At 40.8% G+C, this 19,811-nt stretch overlaps 1 protein-coding gene across 1 annotated transcript; it reads left to right on the top strand.

The window, feature by feature from the left end:
• Positions 1 to 9,725: 9,725 nt before the first annotated feature.
• DEPDC7 (DEP domain containing 7) lies at positions 9,726 to 18,918 on the top strand. The gene is made up of 9 exons (XM_074841973.1): positions 9,726 to 9,802; positions 12,175 to 12,562; positions 14,570 to 14,700; positions 15,599 to 15,788; positions 16,578 to 16,792; positions 17,792 to 17,934; positions 18,120 to 18,245; positions 18,342 to 18,420; positions 18,605 to 18,918. The coding sequence occupies exons 1-9, from the start codon at positions 9,730 to 9,732 to the stop codon at positions 18,817 to 18,819; spliced, it is 1,560 nt and encodes a 519-aa protein (XP_074698074.1). The 5' UTR covers positions 9,726 to 9,729; the 3' UTR covers positions 18,820 to 18,918.
• The last annotated feature ends 893 nt before the right edge of the window (positions 18,919 to 19,811 follow it).

Raw genomic sequence — 19,811 nt, 5'->3', positions numbered from 1 at the left:
TCTTATAATGCTTAGTCATTTATTATTAAAATACTAAGTCTTGAGAAGTTAGATTGTTGGAAGAAAATTGGCAATTTTGACTACATTTTCTGATCTCAATATGAAGAAATACAGTTCTAGGGTTTGGGTGGGGTTTTTTCATGATATTGCATGGATTAAGTGTGTCTGCTTTGTCTGGTTTTTTTACATTTATGGGTTCTAAATGTTCTGACTTAATTTTCACAATATGTCTGCCAGGTCTTAAACTGATGTGGTAAGTGAGGAGCCAGACAATTGGGGTAAGAGAGAGACTACTGCTGTGATTCAGGTGATTTTTAGCTGTGCTATTTTCTTTTGTTCTTTTTCTTGCTAAACGAGAATATCATCTCTATGTACCTATGGGAAGAAATGGTGCTGTAGAGGGTTTTAGTTTTGTTTTGTTTTGCTTTTTTTCCTCCAGTTACAATGAATTGCTCTGGATACTTTCTCATGGATATTTTTCCTACGCTCTGAGGGCTGAAGTCCAGTGGTGTGGTTATTGGCCATAAGATACATGGTAGGCATTCCCTGAGCCACTTGCAGATAAAGGTGAATCTGAAGGGCTGGAATATTTTTTTAATGGTCCTGTGTGTAAGAGTTGCTTCCCATACCAAGATGAGTATAAAATGAGACACTTGCCCCTGGAGTTGATTGTTGTTTTCCCCAAGTGGGTAGGCACAGAGAATGTCCCATTGCAGTGTGGAGGCTGAAGCTTTTGATACTGCGTTTCAGATACAAGTTATAATTTATTAAGCGTTTTTTTCAAAAAAAAAAAAAAAAAAAAAAAACCAAAACCAAAACAGGGAAAAAGCTGAATATATGCAGCTTTTTAAAGAACAGCAGCTCCTACTGTTAGCAATTTGTTGGTAAGTATCTTAGGCATTCAGAATAACTTGTTCTGTATTTGGTATTTGTCTGTCCTGTAGAAAACCTAACGAATCTTTGTTTCATTTCCAGAAACTAAAGAACAGAAAACTGTTTTAAAATTCTTTTAATTTGATCTCTTATAACAGCACAGTAGTAAATACAGAGAACAAGCTATTTATAAAGGAGAAAAGTAAAAGGTGAGTCAGTGAAAACAGCAAACAAAGAGTACCCAGCCCTACAAAAGTTTATCTTATTTGTCCTGGCTATGTCTTAGGTTTCTGCTTTTAAAGTTCCACTGTACTGTTTCTTTCGTGCATTGTTTTTTTCTTGGGTTTTTTTTAGCTACCTGATGTACAAAGGGTAGAGGGAAGTAGCAATAACAACAGTGCCCATGAGCAGGACTGAAGGAGCAGTTATGGCCCCTCCCTTTAGAAAAACAGAATCTGTTGGGAAGGCTCATATGTATGTGTTGGTTCATATTGGAGGAATCTGAGGGAGAAGAGGGGTGGGAAGTGGGAACAAACATGGGTCAGATGTGGGAGGACATCGGAAAGGAAGAAGAATTTGGAAAGGATGAGGCTAGGGGAGCTTTTGGAGTGGAGGTGGTTGAGGAGCAGAGGGTGTAGGAGTCATGAGCGGTACTAGTTAGGAAATAACTTCAGTTAGGCAGGTGGCAACGTATACACTGACTGAAAAGCAATGACAAGCCAGCAGTGTGATCTGGTGGCAGGTGGACATTCCTAGCAGAGGATCCCACCAGAGGGCTGTTAGTATTTTGCCACACACAGTGGCTGTGTAGGATTAATTCGGTCTAGTCCTAATGCTGCCTTTTGTTTTGCTAGAAGAAAGTTTTCTTCCATTTTGAAGAGCATGGGTGCCGGTATATCTCTGCATAGAAGCACTGGTTTTTCATTGCCTCCTACTGTAATCCTTTTCTGTCTGTGTATGTTAATGGACTATGGTTCCTTGTCAGGTTTGTCCTGTATTGTCAAGTTTCCAATAAGGATAAGGAGGACAAAAGCCCTTTTAAGAAGTATTTCTATTGCAGTCATCTGAGACAAGAATACAGGTATATAATCAAAAGTTTGTCACTTATCTTTCTTCAGCTGTCCATGTGAAGGGTTAAAAAAAAACCCCTTTTGGACTGTGTCATAGCATGGTTGGGTTTTTCTCTGTGTGTAGAGTGTTTGAACAATGATCATTCCAAATAAAAACAAAAAATGCTACAGCGCTGTGCAAATTGGGACTTTGACATAGCTAAGGGAATTTATTTGGAAATAAGTTGCTAGTATTTTAATCAATCCACTCAGGTCTGCTACCTTGGTGTAGACGAATGCGTGTATGGTAAGCATATACTGAAATAGCCATTAGAAGAGGGGCGTTCAGGTAAGTGCACATTAGTGAGAACAGGAGTGATATGAAAATGTGTGGGTAACGATGCTAGCAGTAAACTAAACTGTAAAATTTACATTCAGTATACTGCTAATATATTAACTTTAAAATACTGTAACTGAGTCCTAATCGAACATGCTAGGAGTTCACTATTAATCATATAGTTTGTGTAAGAGCTTCAAAACTGGAGTATTTATCTTCAAAACACACTGGGGTGTTTACACACATAGGATAATTTTAATTGTGCATCTGATCCTGGGCGTGTGATAAAGGTTATAAATGGTAGCAGCCACTCTTGACTCCAGCTACTATGCTTAACCTTAAAACCTCAATTTAAAATGCTGTGGTTAACTTTTCATAGGTGTGTTTGGTTTAAATTATGATTAAGTCTGTCTTTATTCTATATGTGTTACTTGAAATCTTGAACTGTATCATTGGGAGTACATGCTGTAGCCTTCTAAGGCTTCCAGGGCTTGTGATAGCAAAGCCTTTTAAGTAAAATTACGTTGTTTGGCATCATCCTCTCCTTTCTAACTGTGGTGGGTGCCAGTGTGATTTGTCTGTGCATTATCTATGTATTGCATATTTTTCTGTGGCAACAGAAGGTAAATGGTATGATAATTGAATAAAAGCTGAAGCATCAATGTTTTATCATGTGGTTAGGTCAAATTGGTAACTCGTTCAAAGCTCTGAGAGAGTAAGGATTTAAATCTGTTCTCTAAGTAAAGCAGCTTTGGTGTTTCTGAAACCCCCCAGATTTTTGTGGTGGGTCAGCATGTAGAAATTACTATCCCTACCGCTTTGGTAACAGAATCCTGGATGAGCCTGCTGGGAGAGGGGGTGGCAGCAGCACCTCCTATTGGATGATCTTCAAGATCTTTTCCAACCTAGACAATCCAGCCTAGAAGAGAGTAAGTGAATGCTCTTTATTTGCTTCAGTGCAAGGTCCAGCAACTTTGTTTAAACAGCCAGAGAGGTAGTTTGACCACAGTCAATGGACTTTGCATTTAAGGAGTTGAAGAGAAAGCTTGCGTGTTCCGTGAGAATCCAAGTGTCTCAATTCTGAACAGGTTGGTTAAAAAAAAAAAAGGTAATAAGAAGTGCTCAGCTGGGGTTTGTTACTTTCTTTTTGACATGACCTCTGCAAGTTCTCGTTTTGAGTTTCAGTGAGGTAGCAAGGCTCTCTGCAGGCTACTTCCAGGGCCATTTTCCCATCCTAAACTGGGCCTGGCAAAACATGGCATAATTGAGTTTGGTGGTCCCAGCACATTGTACAGTAACATAAAAGGTGAATTATAGATTCCTGCTTGTAGCATACATTAACAGTAAGACTGATCCTCTGCTCTAGAACACAGGCCTTGCATTCAGTGTAAATATAATTGGTATGTAGCTGTTTTCTAAAGAAGTCAAAAGAAATGGTCAAAATCAGGACTTCAGTTATGTTTGGCAAATCCATTTAGAGTTCTCACTTTTTCCCCTTTTACTGATCAGCTCCTTCTGTCCCATTAAGCTGGTGCCACTAGTGGCTGTTTCCTTTGGGAGTAGGAATATGAAACTCCCTGGTAGATCAGTAAGTTACTACCTCTCCACGCTTCAGCTGGAAATCACTGCTCATTCTGCTCGACCTCCACAGGCTCTCCACAATTGTACGAACTGATGAGAGCTGCTCCCCTAATCGTTTGTGAACATACCTAAAGCCACTTTCAGTGGTAACGTAAGTTAGTGTATTTGGGTTTGTGTTGTGTATACAGGAGCTCTCATTTAGTCAGTTACTGCAGCTCACCTGAGAAATGGTAATGCCTGGCTGGGCAGATGGTAGCTTCTCACGTTTCTATTATTTGTATCCGATTGTACTTGCTCATTCTGGTTGAACAGGTTTCTGGTGTCTAGATGACAGTCTTTATCCAAACAGTGTCACTAGGACCATGCCATCCTGTGCCCATTTAGGCATGCTGTAATCAATCTCTGGTTATAATATATAATCATTCTTGAGTGTCTCAGAAAACTGCAAGAGGAAAAGTTAAAAAATCCATTTAAGACAAAATTCCTTAGTATCTATTAAGACTGAGAAGCAGAGGCTTGTCCCTGTGGTTTTGGTGACATCGCTAGCAGTCTTTGACCCTATACCCTTCCTTGCAGTAAGCCGTCTTGAGTAATTCCGTCTCCGAGTGGCTCCCTCCAGGCGGCGTGTGTGGAGCCTGGCTGGGAGCGCAGCGTGTCCCGCCGGAGGGCAGAGCGCAGCCGCGCAGGCTGGCACACTGCCTCCCTGCCCTCTGTTTGCCGTTGCCCTGCTTGCTTGGTCCCACAGTCACAGTGGTATTCCAGCCCAGGCATGGAAGGATTGCACTCCTCAACAATGCGCCCTTTGTCGATTCAAACAGTCATCCACAAGCTTCTGTCCTGGGAACTTGTTTATTGTTCCAGTCTCTTCAAAAATGCAAGGGTGGAATCCTTACAGATTTCACATCAGTATAAAATACTGACATTTGCGCGTTGGGGGTAAATTGTACCTACCTGTGCCCAAGCAAGAGTGTGCTGCAGGTGGCCTCTGCACGGTGGGGCAGATGTGGTTGGTAGGGGTTGAATGGTGCAGGATGGCATCACCGTGTCCCACAGAACCTACTGCTACGTGATCTTTTTTAATTCGAATGTAGATGGGAAATTGGGACCAAGCAGAGTGAATTTGTGAATAAACCGCTCTGCATCATAAGGGAGAGTGTCAGTCCTCTCCAACCCACTCAGCCCCAAGCAAACCTCTCACGCTCTTTAGCAGGAATAGCAGAGCACGTTACTTGGTAATAAGGCAGGTTCACTGCAGGAGTTCTTTCAGCTTCCTTCATATCTGTCTAGCCTATCAAATAGCCTTTTACAATCTGATATTGTATGAATAGCTGTGCATTTTCTTCAATTTGAGATTAATAGAGGTGGAAGAGAGAGTTTTCTGAATTTTATAAGACTATTCCAATATTAAAAACCAACATACTGGACTTTGTGTCTTCATGCAATGAAATAAAGGAGATTTGATAATGTTATGATAATTGTGACTTAAAAAAATAATATTTTCTGTAACGGAAGCTGTTGATTTTCCCTTACATGAGTATCTTTATGTGACAGTGAACCATATATTGAAATGTAATTTGTCTCATAATTTGTGAATGGAATGGAGCAATATTTTAAGGGTTACTGTTTAAAATGTTCTCCTTTCATCAACTTCAGCACTGCAGTGAATACAGGCATTGTTGATATTTAAGTGGGGAAACAACAAAAGAGTAACTGTTCTAAATAACTGGAATATTTTTCTGAATTTTTATGGTAATTATTAATTGCTATGCTTTTTCAGAAACAGCCATAAAGATTGGGTTCGATAGATCCTTGCAATTATGGCAGTAAAATTTTTATGCATATATAAATTTAAGATATGTTGACATGCACTTAATCTTTAAAGCTTATATTGTTATGGGAAGACATTTGAAATCTAAAGAAAAAAGGTTGGCATAAGAGAGATAGCCTTCTATAGTCTGACACGTTTATCAGATGTCAGATTAGCATTTGAAATGCAGAGTTCTATGTTAATCCTTCAGAAAAGTGAGATCTAAATTATTTTTAGAATAAGAAATTGGATAGTTTTCTTCTGCAAGAATCCCTCTTTATTGCATAGTCAATTTTCAGTGACAAATCAATATTTTTTTATTATTATTTTTTGGCACTTAAAATGTGAATAATAATAGGAACATTGAATGTTTCTTCAGTTTAGAACATTTTATTTTCCAGGTTTGGAATCCTTTCAGTTTTTCTAAAAATTTTGAAATTGAAACAGCCTTTCTCCTTTGTTTTTTTCAAGAATACATAACATTTCCTAATCACTTAACCAAGCATTGATCTGATGTAGATAAAATAGCGTATTTTCTATTAATGTGCCTCCATCTTTTTTAGGCAACACAGCCTCCAACTTTTGTCTTTTCAATAATGATACTGAAAGACTTAATCACACAGTCATTTTTTTACTTTGTAAGGTCTTGTATTCATTTAGATCTCCTCCTTTTGTGCCCAGAATACCTGGAAATTACAGGTGCTCTCACATCCAAATACTGGTTGGCTGTCCAGCTTCCAAGTTCGCTGTGGTAAATGCTAGACAGCACTTTACACAAAGGTATGCACCAGTTTCTCACTTTGTGATGGTATAAGTGTCCATTTTGCTTTCTTTCTCCCCATAATCAGAGAAGACCTGAATGTGGGTCTTTATCCTCAAGCAAACACTTGACGGGAGTAAGTTAATCAGATCCTGAGCAGCAGACATGCCTGAAATTGTGGCCATTGAATTTAGACACTCTGTTTCTGCTGTGTGCTTCTAATTAAACCCTACAGTTCGTACATAAGACTCAGAAATTCTTGAAAACTTAAGTTCGTAAATTGTTCAAAACATACGCCATTCTCTTGATCTTATTGCAGTTGGTGGGAGTATTTCTAGATGAACTGGAAATAAACAGATTTTTCTTTCACTGTTCCTCACCATAGAAGTTCTTTGTAACAGTTTCAAAGCATCTGATACAACTGTACAAGTCAGGACCTGGTTGCATAATTTGTTAAAAATACATTTTAGTCACCATAACTAGATCACAAAATTGTTGTTCTGTGCAACTTCACATAACATTATTAGATAGAGAGCCAACAGTAAAGCTTTCTGTACCATTACACTTCCTTCACTGGAGCTGTTTACAATCTCCCTTGCAGACCTACACCCTGCGGACCAGGTTTTGATGCATGTACCTACAGTAGCATCCATCTCTCTATGTAGTCCTATATTTTTCAGTGGAACTGCTTTTGGAGCAAGGTTCCATGTGCATGTAAGAATGACACTATGTTGGTCCTAAGTGATTTGACAAATGAATTAAATTAATTGTGTCTTTGTAACTGGCATTCTCTCGTGCATCCTGTGTTCAACCTCATGGAGGCTGATTTGGGGAAAACACTATGGAAGGTGAAGCCAAATACAGCTTGTTGCACTTTCATCCTGAGATCTTTCCACCGCAGTCTAAGGAATTACACCAGCTAAGACTGACCATACTGGCTGCACGAGATTACATTCTTTAAAATTACTATATAAAAGTATCAATCAATTATGTATATATTGATAATTACGTAAAAGTATATCTCTGCTTTAGGAAAGTATTTTCTAATAATGTTATTGTGAGAAATACTAAAAGATGTATAGCATTTTTCAACATCCTTAATACCAGGTACTGTTTGACAACAGCTGGCTGACCAGCCCATGGCTGCCACCTGCCCGTGGAGAAACTGGTGTGTTATGATTGTGGTCACTGTGGGGAAACATGAAAGCAAAGGCAGAAAGCCAGGGTAGAGTGCTGATCACCTAGTCATAAAGTACAAGAAAAAAAGTCTTACAACCTTCTAGATTAGCAGCTCACAGTGCATTAGCTGTGGTTTACTGTGTTCCCTGTAAGCAGTGTTTTGACAAATCCATCTCTGATGTAAGGCGTAATGTGCTCGTTAACTGATTGATACACCTCCTGTATGAAAATGTTTGTAGTTCTAAATTCTCTCAATATTATGGTGAACCATTGCAGAATGATTGACTGCATCACTTTATTTCAACAACTATGCAAAAATAAATTATTTTTAAAAGTGAAAATGAACTTGGGCATTTACTGATTTGCAGTTAATATATTTTGGCAAAGCATCAAAAAAAGGCTAGCATCAAACTACTGCAAAAGTAGGGAATGGTAAAATAATGTATCATGGAAATCCCCATTGACCCATGCGTTATATGTATATTTTTAATTAAGTTCTTAATGGCAGCTGTCAGAACAGACACCTATGAGTCAGAACTATTTTTTTTTTAAACATCTTCCCCTCTTCCCCCAAGAAAGAAGTCTGTTTGTTACTTCCTATTGTTGAAAAACAGTATGAACTTTCATTTTCAAATGCTACAGTTTTAATAGATCCCTTTTTCTCTGGGCTTAAGCCCAGAGATTTAAGACTTCTTTATCTGAAAAACAACAGGAACTTCCACTCTTGGAACTCCATTATTAAATACTTTATTGCTGTGGCAATGAAACATGAAGAAATGTTTGTTTGCCTTAAGTTTGTAGGTTTGTAGTATCTAGTTCCCTGTGCCAATTTTTTACAGCTTCAGATTAAGTCTATTGTTTATTCATTTCTGGTGAACAAACTTACAGTACCCTACCTTTAAGTGAGACAAATAAGGATAAAGGAGGCTAACCTGAGCTTCAGTGGATTGCAGACATCCTGCACTTTACACTGCTTGCACTGTAGAACAGGCTGAAGTTTCACAGGGGGTTTTGTTTTACAAAGCTGCCATCAACAGTTCAATAGTCTGAGAACTCAAAATGATTTTTTTGTATGACATGTAATATCTGTATTATTTGATCTTTCATGTGCATTATATGCTTTTGAGTTTGTGTATCACAGAGATCAACAGAACTGTCTGCTCCTATTGAAATCACCCCAAAAATATGATTGAATTTGTTGTTCTAACACACTTTCACTGAGTACTCCATACTTAGTCGAAAATTATGTTGGATCTCTCAGCAGTTTCTTGCAGACAGTAGAAAAAACTTTTTATTACCCTGAAAGTGAATTATTTCATTCCAATAAAAAATGCCTACTGCTATAATAAACAGCTCATATAAGACATCAGAGGAAAATGTCAACCATATGTGGTTGTTCAAGCCATACACCCTGTTTAGAACGCTGTTTAATTGTTCATTCACGGTCACGTACGAGGCCTATTCTCAGGCTAATTTATAGAAATAGAGCTGGCCAGTTCGCTTTTTTTAAACTACACAATAAATACGGGGTAATTTTGCATTCTTCGATCTAACGACGGGGCTCTATATCCCGCGGGTCAGGGTAGCACTTGGATTGCTGCAGGAAGGGTCAGGGCTTTCACCGCCCGGGCGTTTCGGTGCGGACAGCGCCGTCACCGGGGAGAGCAGCGGAGCCCTCTCGCCCCAGAGCCATAACGCTGGTAGACGCCAGCTCTCTGGGGCGTGTTGTCCCCCTCCGAACAGAGTCTTCTTTCTGGGTCCCGCTGGTGCTCGCATTCACTGAGGCGGAATCACGGAAACGCGTCAGCCCGCGGCTCCGGCCGGGCCCGGCTGGCGGAGGGGACTGGTGGCGGGGCGGGTGGCCAGAGGGTCTTTCACCGCTCTCCGTGCTGCCGCAGGCCCTCGGGAGGGGGCGGCCCGGCCGTCCCCCGGCTCCTCGCGGCTCGGCTGCTCTGAGGCGTTCCCGCCTCGCGGCGGGCCCCCGGCAGCACGCGGGCAGCCGTTCAGCCGCCGCGCACGCCCCGCCCCCGGGGCGCGACCCGACCAATGGGAGCGGGCGCGGGCGCGGCGGCCCCGCCCCTCGGCGGGTACCTCAGGCGGCGGGCGGCGCGCGGCGCGGCAGTGCGCGGAGCGGTCGCCGGTCATGGCCACGGTGCGGGAGAAGGCGGCGGCTTTGAGCCTCAGCGCTGTCTGCAGCCCCGCCGCCAGGCCGCCGGGTACGGGGCGCGGAGCGAGGCCGGGTGGGGAGCGGGTGGCGGGCGCTGTGCCCTCCGCCCGGGCTTGGTGGGGGCAACTGGTGGTGAGGCGAGGTGAGGCGGGTCTGCCCCGCCGCGGGCTCGGGGGGTCGGAGCCGTCCCGCTCCGCGCCTGGCCCCCGCCCTCCGGCAGCTCCGTGCCGGCGCCTTTCCCGGCTCCACAGAGGTTCAAAAGTTGGCCGCTCGCCGCCGCCGGTGGAGGGAGGCGTTTCCGCTCGGGAGGCCCCGTCCGGGCTTCGCGCCTGCCCCGCCGCCGCCGAGCCCGCACCGAGCCCGGCTGCCGCCGCCGAGCGCAGCCTGGCTGTGGCGCGGCAGCCCCGCGGCCCGGGCGAGGCGGCTGGCGGGGCGCGGTGCCCGTCAGGTGCCCGCGGGGCTGCGGGCGGCGGCCCGGGACAGGGAGCGCGGGGCGGCTGCGCCTATCCCGAGAGCGGGTTAAAAGGCGGGTGGCTCGTTAATGCAGCGTCAAGGGCTAAAGGTCGCTCGTTGAGAACAATTTCTGCATTTTTCCCACCTCGAGCACCTTAACTTCGTGAAACCTTGTCACCTTAATACCTAATGCCATGCTAAATACCACTTCCCCCAAAAAGGTTGAGGGGCGTGTGTGGAAGGAAGAGGTGATAAAGCAGTGGCTAATAGTAGAATTATTACAGGCAGTATGTGCTGATATTTATTTTAGCAACAGAAACCAGCGTTGGTGTATGTTTGGTGGTGTTGGGTTTGGGGTTTCTTCTTCCTTCCAAGCAGGCTAGTCGGCTATCAAAACGTAAGGCTGGAAAGAAATTCTGTATAATATTTTGGTTTGTTCTGCCTACCTGAAGGTGTTTTCAGGTTAAAGTATCAGCAAGAGCATGCTTTGTCTGACTTGTACTTTTAAAGCTTTGGAAACTGGAGATTCAGGGAAGTTTCCACCTAGTCTGGTTCAATGCCCTGTATTAAAAAGTGTTTTTTTTCCTGATACAAATCTCTTCAGAAAGCAGATGTCTAATTTGATAATCACTCTGAAGGTAACCATTGCTGTCCTTTATAATAGTGTTTGTTCATTCAAATGCTTTTGTGTTCCCTGCTTTTTTTCTTTTTTTTTTTTTCTTCAATCTTTACTGCCACCCTAATTTCCCCCGTGCCTCCCCCTCCCCCTGCCAGTTTCTGGGCTCTCTGGTAGCTGGAGATCAGCTGGAAATCCTGGTGCCCAAAACTGAAATACAATTCTCTAATGTCACTTCAGACCAAACAGAAAAAATATCTCCTGCATCTCTGTGGAAAATGTTCATGGTAATATGTTCCAGAATGAGTTGCATGTTGTTGCTTTTTTTTAAACACTGCATCACACTGTTAATTCATTTGGTTTGAGGTCTGTCATAACCCCAGATGGCTTTCTGTAGGATTGCTGCCAACTCCTCATTCCATATTTTGTCCTTCAGCTTTTGATTTCTCTCCTCTTCCTCTGCTTTTCTCTCTTAGTAAATTATTCATTTGACTTACTGAGCCACCACTCTGGTGGCTGCAACTCTTCCCAGTTAGGAGCCAACTGCAACCTTTATAAGTATATTCTGTATTTTTAAGTCCTTGTGGAGGCTGAGTCTAGCCTCTGGTCAAACTGTTAGTTGCTAGCATGCTATTCTTAATCAGATTGGTAAATGAGTAATAGTTCAGTGGCTTTATTGGGGGAGGGAAGGCTGGTTGGCTCAAGGAAGTGGCATTGAGTACACAGAGCTTGAATCTCAGTTTGGGCTGTGGTGGTAGAAGGCTGTCGTGTGGGATAAGTGTCTTTGTGTGAGTGGTGTCTCAAGAGACTTCTTGATCTCATTAGTGATGATATGCTAAGCACTGATACTAGGTAGTTTGTCTGTATGCATGGTCCTGGAAGAAGCAAAGTTCTGATGTGTCTCTTCATCCCTGCTTCCCTCTTCCATGCCCCGCTGTAGAGTTTTGTCAGTGTTAGCAGAGGAACTGGGGAGTTACGAGTACATACAGCTGGTTTTTGGTTGTTGGAATGTGTGTGCTTAGGAGTAGGTTCTGCAAGCGTAACCATGAGGTGACGGAGGAGTGTGCAAAAGGACAGCATCAAAGAGACAGGCTGAAAAAGTAGAAAGTCCTGGTTGCAAAGCTGCAGGCTAGTGCAGTGAGAGCAGCCACCAGAGTGTGATATGTTGGTACGATGCAGACGGACTTGGGAAGAAAGTAACAAAATGTTAATACATGAGCAACCCAAGCCAAACTGGAAGTCTCAAGGATTTTTAAACGCTTACGAGATTCATGAAAGCTAGTAGCCACAAAGGGGGCAGTTCTTTTCTAATTGCAGCATGAATTCAATCTTTATGCTTTCTCTGTTCTTAGGCTTTAGCTTGGCACAGAAACCCTTTGGAGCAACATATGTCTGGAGCAGCATTATCAATGCACTTCAAACTCAAGTGGAAGTGAAAAAGCGTCGCCAGAACCTGAAGTGCTATCATGACTGTTTTATTGGTTCAGATGCAGTGGATGTTGTCTTTGCCCATCTTCTGCAGAACAAGTATTTTGGGGATGTCGATATTTCCCGTGCTAAAATAGTGCGCGTATGTCAAGCGCTGATGGATTACAAAGTATTTGAGGCTGTTTCAACTAGGGTCTTTGGAAAAGACAAACGGTCTGTATTTGAAGACAGTAGCAGTAGCCTCTACAGATTCACAAATCTCTCAAATCAAACAGAACTTGATAAAGATTACCAGCAGTGTACACCACAAAGGTTAGTACGTGGAATGTAAAGATAAATTTTTTACTATAGGAAAATGTTATATTTTCTGGAGGAGAGAAGGGAAAACTGTTGTACAGTTATAGGACCTGGAGAGGAAAAAAGTAGATACTGTACAGATGTTTGTGGGTGGAATATAGGTAGGAAACAGCAATTTGAAGTGAGCAAATCATTCAGCCTGCATAGTTACTTGTTTTCTGTGTCTGTTATCACATTGCCTTGGGGGGAAGAGGGCAGAAATTAAATGCGTTACAGATACTGATCTATTGGGCTCTAAACCAATATAACCAACTGGAGTTCAGGTGCATCAAACAGGCTAAGGCAATGGAACAGTCTTTACTCACTGCACACCTAGCTCTGGCATAAGCCAGTAATCCTTCCAGTTTTTAACGAAAAAACAGATAAAAATTTTTTTCTTTTTCTTTCATTATCTTAGCTTTACTATACCTCAAATATAGTTTTTCGAAATGTTTTCAGCTGTTTCTTCATGCATGTATGACTTGTTCCTAGGCTAGGTATCAGGCTGTTGGGCTGTTATGCTCTTGCATGGCATCGTAGAACCAGAGGGAAGTACAACGGTGAGGTTTTGTTTCCCTGTCTCTTTAGGAGTGGGCAAAGAAAACCCTGGTGCTAACTAAACCATCACAAAGCAGAACACACTACAATGTAGTTGACACTTTGTCAAATAACTTCCTCTACACAGTTTTTTGTCAAGTGTTCATCTTCGAATGTATTCTTACAAGAAAGTACGTTCATGTAGTTATTACAATAGTTTTAGCAATATGCACTTTTGAAAATTACAAGTAGTATATACCTAAAAAAGAAAATACCTTATGTGATTGATGTGTTTGTGAGAGTAGCAGCTGTGGACTTCGGTGCATCAGCCTAACTGATCATAAAATTCTAGAAGCAGAGATTAGAAATGGATAGTTCCTTGGTCCTTCTTCTCCCCCCTCTTCCCCCCCCCCCTTCCCCCCCACTAGCTCTTGGTATGTGCTAAAGCAAACTGTCGCAAGTCTTTATTTGGAAAGAGGAGAATTAATGAGAATTAAAACCACTTTAATCAAATGTGGTACTTAAAAATATATTCATTACAAGAGCTGTTAAAACAAGACTTGGAGTGTATCTGACAAACAGTCATGAAACAAGGTTATTCATGTTCTGTTAGTGAGAATGAAGGTGTTTTTCTTCTGGGCAGGGCACAGATCCATTGGATTACATTTCTTCATTTAGCAAAAGGAACAGATCTGTTGATACATACATAGCAAAGGTAGTGAACACCAAAAGGATTTTGCAGTGCCCTAAAACAAAGAAGCTATAGAGATTGAAATTAAACAAATATGCTTGGAGGTAGTAATTTTGTGGCTGGAGTTGTTAGGCTATCTACTTAATAGCATATGAAAGCAGTTATGAGAAGAACCAGCTAACACACAGAGGGGGTGATGGGGTTCTGAAGCTTTCCATTAGTTGATAGCATGAACAAGCTGCATAACTTTAGGATGGTGTTGCTACAGAGCAACTACCTTCTACATTTTTCAAGAACAGCTCTTAACTTTTGTCCTCACTTTGCCATCAGGAATAATGTCTTAAAATTCGAATTTTTGAAGGGGAAACTTTGTTTGGTTTTTTTAAAAATAATTTCCCTTCCTTAACCGTTTCCTCTTCTTAAATTTTCTCTGTGGTAATTGAGGTAACTTGTTGATACCAGCTGTGACAAGTTCCAAGCAAGTTTCAAGAGAAGGAACTATGCGCTTGTGTGCTACTGTTGCATGCAAATAGTTCTTTAAGGTATCATACATTCACCTGTGTGACCTGGATGGAGGAAGTGTTGGGCAGGGGAGAAGGTTATATAAGTATTTATATAGAGAAAACATTTCTTTTAATCTCGGCCAGTTTTTCATATCTATATGTTACATGATATGTTTGGTTATCCATATATATGGATATAAATGTATATAAAACCTGTATAAAATGTATATAAAACCTGTTTTTCAATCTCAGACATGAGAAGAGCTTGCTGTTTCACTCTACTCCTGTCAAACCAGAAAGCTTGGAGGATCTCTGGGAAAACCTGAGTTTAAGGCCTGCAAATACCCCTCAAGTAAACATCTCTGATAGTTTGTCCCGTCGAGGTAAGCCAGATAATGTCTCAGTCATTTGTTTGTGGGAGAAGGAAGATAATAACTGTAGGACTGGGAAGGCTTTATGCCTGTCAGATTGGAGAGGCAGTCAAACTGACTCTTGTAGTATTTTGTTTTGAACACCATGTCACAACGAAGGCAAATTGTATTTGTTGCAGGCCGGCTTTTTACCTTTTCATTTTATCAGGCAGGACCCATTACCTCTAGCTGAAATAAATCAGTGTTGAATTTTATGAAGAAGAATATGCAATTGTATAGATCTTGATTTGACTTTGGAACATTCTTTACAATATTTGATTACCTGCACTACTTCTGTGCTTGACTTAATCTTGGCCAATAGCCTACTGCTAACTAAAGCTCTTTCCTACTTTTTAACTGTGTATCTGTACCATCTGGCACTCCAGTATTGTGTGAAACTGTTCTTGGCAGTTCATGTCCTCTCTCTCAGACTAAACTATCATCTAATGGGCTTTTTCCTTTGGTTAAAAATGCTAATGCATCCTAGAAACTCTCAAAACTCAAGCCAGATCATCATTGTGGAAGCTGTGGTAAGGATAGTGTCACTGTTAAGGTGGGGGTTTTTTTCAATCCCTTACCTAGAACAAAGATTGCTTTCAAATTAGAGCACAAAGGAAGTAAGGTACTTCAGACTTATCCAAAAAGCAGTTCTCTGACACTTGTAGTTAACTAAAAAAATGACTAATTCTTGCCTTGATAAAAGGCGCTTAAAGCTGATAAGGGCCACACTCCCTGCTACTGTAATCTTTATTTTAGTAAAATCAATCTGTTAGGTTAGGACTGACGGGAGGAAGGGGAGTTGTCTTTTTCATAATGCCTCTCTTTGCACATGCTGAATCTCCATGTGTTTTGTGTATTTCAACCTTACTAGTTATTAATGAAGTATGGCAAGAACAAACAATTGCTCGACTGCTGCAGCTTGTGGATCTTCCGCTCCTTGAGTCTTTACTTGAGCGCCGAGAGATCAGACCTCAGCTCCCACAACCGAGGAAGGGAACTGGATATGTCATCACAAGTAACTACCTAGACAGAGAGATTCTCAAGGCTTTCAGTGACTCACAGTAAGTAGTCATGGCCCACCTCTGCAACTTTGAAAAACTTTCTGCTTTCATAGGAATGTAAAGCACAGTTGATCTTTGGGTAGAAATGTAATGTTCTCCAGTACTGCAGAAAGAATGTGAGTGGGCACTTTTCTCCCTGTTAGACTTGACTGGAATAATTGGTAAATGACAGTTGCTAAACTCTAAACTAGAAGTAGCTGAGACGATTTATGCTGAACCCTGCAAGAGCTTTTTGAATGCAGTGATAGTATTTGAGAGTATTCAGAGGGGAAATTGTTTGCTGCATTGAGGGAAGAATAGAGTATTTTGCTGTCATCTTGACATTTTTCCTTAAAATCTGAGGGAATAGTTTAGTTTCTCCTACTATATTAAAAAAAACAAGAATGCTGAGCCTGAAACTGTATATAAATACAGTTAAAAACAGTCTGATAAGCTTCTACCTATCTGACTCAGATCAAGGTTCATGTTTCTGTTTATCTAGCAATATTTATGTCCTTGTCTAACAGTAGAGGACGTCACTAACTTTAGGTTTAACTGCTTGTGACTGTTTACCTGTGTGGGTTACTAATTCTTCATCTTGATTAAATACATAACAAAGAGGTATATGGCTATGATCTACCTGAGTGTGTCAGGAAAACTGTCTTATTTCTAATGTATTTAAGTGCCTACATGTGCAGTTCTCACTGTGATTGAGAAACCAATCTACTCACTTTCTGTGAAAAACAATGCAACCAACTCTGAAAGGCATCAGTAAGTAATGCTGCAAAGTTAAACCACTCTGTCTTCTAGAACAGACGAATGGCTCTCAGCAGCAATAGATTGCTTGGAATATCTTCCAGATCATATGGTGGTAGATATTAGCAGGAATTTGCCTGATCAACCAGATAAAGCAGATACATGGAAACTACTGCTGTTCGAAAATATTGGTAGATACTATGGCCAAAAAAAGGAGCCGCTGTTAAGCCATGCATCTGAAATTCACTCAGGAATTGCAGAACTATTAGGTAAGTAAATAAAGCTGTGTTTCTAAGCTTATGTGATATATGTACTGACAAACTGAGTATTTATTACAGTAGCCAAGCTTAAAGGTTGATTTCTGCAAGGTTTTTCTTAAATTTCTAGTCATGAAGACTGCTTTGAAATTTTGGCCCTGACTATATGCAGTTCTGTAGTTTTTGTTCAGATCTAGGTAGAATGGCTGTGGAACCAGAGTGCTATAATTTGGAAGTAGTTGGTATCCATGGAAATTAAATATGGCCTAATATTAAATATTTAGGCCATAAGATCTAAACTTAAAGTTGTTTGGAAGCTTTGCACCCTATTCACAACCCTCCCCTCTTTTCCACATAGATGTTTCTTAAATTTTCTGTTTAGACAACATTTTAGAAAGCTTTTGATGTTTTAGTCATCAATTAACATCATCTCATCCCTGTTCTCCTTATTTTTCATCTTTCTCTGCCTTGATTATTTCTCTTATTCCATGTTGGTGGGAATATTTTGCATTTATAGCCCATTGTTCCTCCCTACATGACAAAGGGAGGATACTAGTATGACCTACTTCATTTAAATAATTCACACATCTAAAATCGGTATTCTGCATAGTAAGGCAAACTGAAACTTAGCAAAGCTCTACAAAATGGTTTGCAATTAATTCTTCCAGCTCCCATTTCTTTTATTTCCACAACAAGAGGTCATTAATTTTCTTAACAGAACCATTTTCCTTTTTAAGTATTTCACATTCCCGTCAAGATGGCTGACCTGTAATTGAACTTAATTGAAAGTGAGCTTGCTTCAACATCAGGCTAAAAGCCTGGGTGTGGCCTGTTCTCAGATTGTATGCAAACAGCTCTCATTAGCCTGTAAGAAATTTTTGTGAGAATGAATTGCTTTGTTTTATCAGTTCTATTTAGAGAGATGAATGTCTGTTCAGTGGCTAATTTAGGTGGTTTGCTACAACATGTATTTAAATAAATATGGCTATAGATACCTTTATCTCTCCCCAGTGAATGGGAAGATGGAGCAATCTTTAGAAGCTGTCCAACTCTATCTGAAACTTCTAGACAGCCAAGTCAGGGAGGAGTTCAGAAGACTACTGTACTTCATGGCTGTTGCAGCACATAATTCTGAGCTCAAACTACAGAAGGAGGTAAATGTGTATACTTAACTGTTACATGTAGCTTTACACTTACTGAAATCTGGAAGTCCCAGGTACTCATCAGAATATGTGACTACAGAAAAAGCAATGACTCTAGAAGAACAAAGGCTATATGCCCTTCTTAGAGGGGGAGACTAATTCTCCTCTTCTGGTCATTATTTCACATTAATTTTTAGAGTGACAACAGGATGGTTGTGAAAAGAACATTCTCTAAAGCTATTATCAACAATAAAACCTTGTCCAGAGGCAAAACTGACCTCCTGATCTTATTTCTTGTGGATCACCAAAAAGATGTGTTAAAGGTAAGAGCTAGAAAATGACCAGGTTTTTGTTACCTTGTATGCTTATGTGGAATTGCCTTTTTCTAAGCTGCTGTTTCACTGTCTTTTCTGTTCAAGATCCCAGGGACACTGCATAAAATGGTCAGCAATAAACTGGTGGCTTTACAGAAAGGCCAAGATCCTAGTAAGATAACAGGTAATGGTCTAAACTGAACTTTTTTTATTCTTGTCGTGCACCCAAATGAGAAGTAGAAGGGACTGAGATGATGTAAAAAGACTTCCTGTAACAATGACTCATTTGACTCTAAAAGAGGATGGGTCTGTAGAATCTCAAGGGTGGTTGAGTGTGGTGTTAACTAAATGTTTCATGTTTCTTTTAGGCTATACCTTTTGCCAAAAACTTGATGAAAGAGAGTATCGCTCCAATACAGAGAAGACCACAAAAGATGAGCTATTATCTCTATTGAAAGCTATTGATGAAGATTCAAATCTCTCTGACAAAGAGAGAAAGAGACTGCTAGGTCAGTTTCATAGTAGTAATCCAAGTATTTTTATGCAGTATTTTGGAGACAGAGTTACTAATATGTGTGTGTGACTTTAAATATAGATTACTTTCTATACTACAGCATTGAAAACACTAATATATTTGTAAATATTTTGTATTCATGTATCTAATAAAATTATTTTGTGGAAATGGAATTTATACAACTATTATCAACGGTACCCAAGTTTAGCCTGTACTTATAGTTTCTTAATTCTTAATTGCTGTAGGACCAAAATAATCCTTCCTTTTCCTCACCTAAAGCCAAGTCTGACTCCCTCTATTCAAGTATGAAAATGACTGAGATGGGAAACACCTCTCCATGAACGTGATCTCTCTGCCTTCTTTTGCCCCAGCACTGAATTTTATGCTGAACAGTTTTTTCTAATTGGCCTTGCAGTATGTGACTCTTGTTGTGTAGCATTGATCTTTGTTGATTACACAGCAAGTCAGAGCTGAATAACAGCACCTGCTTGATAGTCCACAGCTCTTCTTCAAGCTTGCCAGTGAACTACACAGTGTTATATTTATGACAAATTACTGTGCTAACTAATGTGGCACCATATTGAGGAATTGCCAGGGAAGGTGACTGACCTTTTTCCCTAGCTGAATCCTAGTCTGTATCCTGAACTCCCATTGACTCTCCTGGGATGATAAAGATATTCTGGATTTTTAAGTCAGTCTAGCTTTGGTTGCTACAGAACATACTGTTTATGGCTAGTTATCTTCATCCCTGCAGTGTTTTGCTCTGTCTGTAAGTATTATTCATGTCACCAGCTGTAATTAGAAAAGAGTTGGAACAAATGAAAGGCCTTTGGGTTTTCTTATGGCTGCATATTTTATCTGTGTCTAGTCTACAGTGGAAATCCCAAGCTGTGCAACAGAGGCAATTGCAAGCAGGAAAATTTATAGCACGATCAGAGATCTAATTTTGAGTCTTGTGGAGTTATCTTTGGGATGATGCCAGCAAAACTTCATTACAGTTACTGTTGTAAGAAATCACAAATTTTGTTCCATATGCAGTGCCAATAGAGCTCTGTTCTCTT

The sequence above is a fragment of the Strix aluco genome, chromosome 16 (genome assembly GCF_031877795.1).
Source record: "Strix aluco isolate bStrAlu1 chromosome 16, bStrAlu1.hap1, whole genome shotgun sequence".
Classification (NCBI taxonomy): Eukaryota; Metazoa; Chordata; class Aves; order Strigiformes; family Strigidae; genus Strix; species Strix aluco.
Note: the sequence above shows the minus strand (reverse complement) of the source record. Positions and strands in the feature narration are given on the sequence as shown.

What these genes read in the sequence shown, in the direction of transcription:
- DEPDC7 (XM_074841973.1), top strand. Translation starts at nt 9,730, where the DNA reads ATGGCCACGGTGCGGGAGAAGGCGGCGGCTTTGAGCCTCAGCGCTGTC. An exon ending in AGGAATTGCAGAACTATTAG is followed by an intron (nt 16,793 to 17,791) that starts GTAAGTAAATAA and finishes ATCTCTCCCCAG; the next exon opens with TGAATGGGAAGATGGAGCAA. An exon ending in AGCTCAAACTACAGAAGGAG is followed by an intron (nt 17,935 to 18,119) that starts GTAAATGTGTAT and finishes ATTAATTTTTAG; the next exon opens with AGTGACAACAGGATGGTTGT.